The sequence below is a fragment of the Sinocyclocheilus rhinocerous genome, unplaced genomic scaffold (genome assembly GCF_001515625.1).
Source record: "Sinocyclocheilus rhinocerous isolate Xijiao unplaced genomic scaffold, SAMN03320098_v1.1 scaffold1170, whole genome shotgun sequence".
In the NCBI taxonomy this organism is placed as follows: domain Eukaryota; kingdom Metazoa; phylum Chordata; class Actinopteri; order Cypriniformes; family Cyprinidae; genus Sinocyclocheilus; species Sinocyclocheilus rhinocerous.
This window is the reverse complement of record NW_015652163.1, coordinates 542,775-547,793: the sequence shown is the minus strand read 5'-3', so window position 1 is coordinate 547,793 and position 5,019 is coordinate 542,775. Positions and strand designations below refer to the sequence as shown.

The window sequence follows — 5,019 nt, the reverse complement described above, 5'->3', positions numbered from 1 at the left end:
GATAGCCTAACGATCTTATTGTCAGGTTTTCTGTCTGTTATGTGGACCGTTATTTTGTCATTCTCTTCTGTTCAATTCCTGTTTCAACGCTATTTGGTTTCGGTTTCATTGTCTTCTGAATATGACGTCGTTAGTTATATCGTAACACATACACACAAATTATATATATATATATATGGCGGTAATACCGCATACCGCGCTATTGAGCCACTCAAAATTACCGCAAGGGAAATTCCCTCACCGCGACAGCCCTAGTACTGTCAAAAGAATTAACTTTCACAAAAATAGTATGCCAACATGCAACTTAATATTTTACCATTACTGTTAACAATCTACCTACAACCTGGTATTTCGGCTGTCATGCAAAGCATTAAAATAAGTGTCATGATCAAATAGTAGACACAAACCACACCATTACCAGACACCCACGTAATCTAAAACCAACCGCCAAAAGATGAGACGCTAGAATACTTTGGAGACGAATTACCCAGACCACAAGCAGATGCAAGAGTACATTATAGACAGACAGTGGGAGTCAGAGAGACAACGACTTCACAGGGGACAGGTGACTCATTAAAGGTGCTGCCAACAAACAGCTGCTCAGCAACAAGATGTGTAGAAGTGCGAGTGAGATCCCAATGAATCAGGTGGCACACTCATAGCCAGTTCTGGCTGACTAAACCATGGTGACCAACAGAAGAGGAGTTAACACAGGCTGCGAGACAGCTTTGTCTTTTGTGAGGCTGTGAATAGGTGAGACAGTCTCTCATGAGCGGTCTGCCGTCCCACTGCTCCAAACTCTACCGCCCGCTGCCCAACAACCAGAGAACAAAGACACCCGGCTCACAGAGTGCTATATAAACAGCCACGTCTGAGCGATCGTGTTCCCTCAGTTCCAGCGCCAAGAAAACGGGCACGTGAAATACCCCTGATTTACTTTTAGAACTGATTTAGACAAAAACCAGGGGGATTTGGTGTCTCAAACTGGGCTGTGCAAGATCAGCAGCATTATGCAGATTGATCAAATGGGGCTTTTTTTGTTTAACCACAATCCTCTGCTCAGAGGCAGTGACCTGCACAAGACAAAGCTCTTTTTACAGCCCTCTGCTGCTTAACTCCACCCAACCCCCCACAACACTCACTCGCTCTCAATCTAAACACCACACAAGGCCTCCCTTTCCAAACTCCCTTAACTCATCCAACAAATGCTACACACTCCGCTCACGGATCTGCAGCCGCACAGATCTCTGTCTTCACGACTGACAACTCTCTCTACACATGCACAGCACGGGGCTTTTGGTGGGCCAGAGTTTCAGCAGTTTAAAGAACTTGCAGTAATATGGAGTGACTGACCAAAGTTGTTTCAAACATCATTTTAACACATCACAGTTGTGCTGCAATATCCAAGTTCTAGACTTACAGCTTATAAAGGAATAAAATTGAAGGATACTGCAAAAGAAAATTTTCATAGAGAGAATTTTAAGTTAAAAATGAACAACAACAAAAAAAAAGTTATTTTGAACAATGTTGAGGTTAAAACAACATTGGATTCCATTGACTTTCATGGTTTGGACAGAATATATATATATATAAATATTAAAATATCTTCTTTTGTGTTTTGCAGAAGGAAATAAATCATATGTTTGGAACTGGAACAATATGAGGGTGAGTAAATGACTGAATTTTCATTTGCAGATTAACTGTCCTTGTAACTTTACTTTTGCCCTCCTAGTATAGAATATATTTATTTATTTAATGCCATGTCAGCATCAAAGGCTATTTTCATGGCAAAAACAATTTTAAAAATACAAGTATAACAAATACAATAAAAACCAGCAAACAAACAAACAAGATTTTTTACATTACTTTTGCCCTCCTAAGACATTTTACTCACCTTTGATGTTCAAGTCAAAATTGATTCACACTGAACATTTATTTTATGAAAGAAGAAAGTTAATAAATGCAGATGCAATAACACATTCTAATAATGAATATATCAATAATTTAAGGACTTAAGCAAAATGGGTCTCCTTTCCTGGTTAATTTCAATCACTTTTGGTATTTCCTGATATCTCACATACTTTTAAAGCAACTTCTGTATTATTCTGCTATTAGTTAATGGATGATGTGCATTTTAAAGAAACCCCTTTACCTTAATTCATATTTCACAAATAAATCACTATTATGTTTGTAACAGTCAATATGGACTCAATGCAAAACCATTGCAACAAATCCTTTCATTGCACTACAGGTTTTTATGAAAGTGATGTAGTGGTTTTAGTTGCCATCACATCCAAGAGGCATTTTACACAATTGAACCTTATCATAGTGGATAGTACTAATATATATATATATTTTAATGAAGTTGCACATAAATTATATATTATAATAATTAAATATATTACTTGTGTCCCCACTAATGCAACTTGTACCAAAACAAGTAAACCTATAACTCCAGTACAAGGTTAACTAATTTGTCCACATAGGCCCACGTATGGAAGAACAGTTAAACAGTTGGTAGGTTTTTTTTTAAACATGCAGGTCACATGACATTGTTGCCCACAAGTTAAGAATACAACCTGAGGTCAAAGGTGCAGCCATGCCAAGGCACGGTGTGCTCACATTACAATGACAGCACCTAAACCACTTCACAGCACATGAAGACAATCTTCCATTACCTTTAATCTTCACAGTGGGTGAATTTGGGCCGGCAGACTGTTTCCTCCATCCTCTCCAGTTCTGGCAGAGACTTTCCGCCTCTGATATGAACGAGCACAGGGAGTCCTCCTCAAAACGGTCCGAATCTTCAAAGGAGAACCTCTCTCCGTCTTCCCACTCAGCGAACATCAGTTCCATCACATCTGCTGTGTGGAGACCTGAAAGCTTCAACTGAACGTGCCTCTGCGCTTCTGTTGTTTTGAGAGAGTGACACTTGCTCAGGGGGAGGGGAAACTTACAGGCAACCCAAACACTGTGTGAGGGGCCCTGCAAAGTCCCTCAAGAAAGCCTGTGTTTCTTGAAAATATGTATTTAGGGTGTCAAATGGAGGATTTGCACATGACTGCAGTGCAGTTAAGTGAAATTAATCCATGCTTTTAGACCGCAACTGCTGGAGACACTCAGGTGTCTAGTTCTTCAGAAAAGTGACACAACCCATAGCTAAAATTTCATAAACCTATACACTTCTCAATTTTTTAAACCTAAATAAGTGTTATCTTACATTGTCAAGTGTGGACTTACAAGACAAAAACGCTCCAGAAATGTATCATCAGACATTTGTTGAGGTTTAAATCTTATGAAATAAGATTTTGAAATAAATAAGCCCCTCTCCAGTGGTCTGACTGCCCTTAAGTTTTCATACTACATAGCAAGTGGTGTTAATTGACAGCAACTGTAGTGACTCACTTAGTTCGTAAAGTTCAGGGCGTTTTAGCAAGCATGAGTTTTTTTCACTAAAATTTTCATTTAAACCCCCTCTCCTCTGTTTGTCCTATCAGCTGAGCCTCGAGTCCCACAGCTGCTCTACGGCTAACAAAACAAGAGAGCGCCGAAGAAAGACCAGCTCCCCAAGTACACCTAATGACCCTCCGCGGGTTTATTTCTCTTAAACAAGGCCATATCACAATAATAAACATGTGTTAACCCAAAACAACCCCGGTACGATTGTTTTTTATTTCGATCGAGGTAGCTCTGCTAACTCCGAAAGGCTAGTCGGTTAGCCTGCTAGCTTTCCGGCTAGCCCGAAACCACAAACACTTCAAAAACTGTCAAAATAAGCGCTGACACGAGCTGTGCTTATGTCCTTGCAAATATCCAGACGGAATAACGGTGTTTTGCTGTTTTGGCACAAAAGCCTTGGTCCCTAATCCGAGTCTTGTCGATCCACTGGTTACCCAAAACAAACGACTCGCCAGTGCTTTTATCTCAGCATTGTGCCTCTATGTAAGTTTACGTTACAGGAAAATCAGACGACTAAAATTCCGATTTGACCCCTCGACCAGGACAAACGTCCATCCGTGGAAAACATAATAAATTGTTTTTATGCCACCTCTAGCTGCCTCATATGCGTCTTCTCCTTTGTGTGTAAAAGCTTGTCATCCGCTTGTCTGCATGTGCCACCGGCCGGTTCTTTTCTAGTCCTCCGTCGTTTCTAAGCAGCCAGCGCTCTCTGGGTCCAAAATGTCTTTTTAAGCCGACAATTTGGAGTCGAGCTCCCCCTGTTCTCTCTGTCCTGTCACCCCCTCCTCTCCTCTCCTCCTCTGCTCGGGAAGATGAAGATGACTCTCCAGCATCAGCTGATCCGCACTTCCGCTCGACATTAAAGCCAGACAAACACTAGTCTCTCGTTTCAATGCATTTTGTCTTACATAACACATTATGTGGCAGTTATTTGTTCATGGGTATGTAGGTCTGGTACTAAATCATAAACCATTTAGAATGCATTTCAATTATTTTATTTACCGTAATACTTCAGAATCAACAGCTGAATATTGTGCAACAGATTGCCAAGAGTGTCTCGGATTGATTTGGGATATTACATTCAAATAGCCTACATTAATAACAATGAATAAATGCAAGATGGTGACTTGGATAGAGTTTCTTTGATCTTTGAGCGATGCAAGCAAGAGTTTAATGTTGTTGGTATTACACAAATAGAGGATTTTTGTTTAACCCTTTCATACCCAGTGTCATCACTTGTGTGTAGTATGTGTTTTAATTTGGTGCCACCTAAATTGAAGGTTTATGTTTGATTACATAATAGTAATTACAAATCTATGAGTGCACTTTTAACAAATGCTTTTTTACAAATGCTTTTTTAACAAAACAATATTCCACAGACAAATAATTCATAATTCTAAATCGGTTTATGTTACAATAAATAACTGTTAAAATTAAAAGTAAATAAAAAAGTCTAGAGGTGAAATTGGCAAGATAAATCATACTATCACAATGGAAATGTAATCAAAATATATTATATATATATATATATATATATATATATATATATATATATACAGT

At 39.1% G+C, this 5,019-nt stretch overlaps 1 protein-coding gene across 5 annotated transcripts in view; it reads right to left on the bottom strand.

Annotated features, from left to right (window-relative positions):
* The window catches only part of LOC107713895 (zinc finger SWIM domain-containing protein 8-like), a 42,778-nt gene extending 38,496 nt beyond the window's left edge, over positions 1-4,282 (bottom strand). For all 5 annotated transcript variants that reach the window (XM_016519543.1, XM_016519544.1, XM_016519545.1 and 2 more), the window contains exon 1: positions 2,679-4,282. In XM_016519543.1, the coding sequence (XP_016375029.1) occupies positions 2,679-2,856 (178 nt within the window). In that variant the 5' untranslated portion in view covers positions 2,857-4,282. The remainder of the gene's footprint in view (positions 1-2,678) is intronic.
* Between the last annotated feature and the right edge of the window lie 737 nt (positions 4,283-5,019).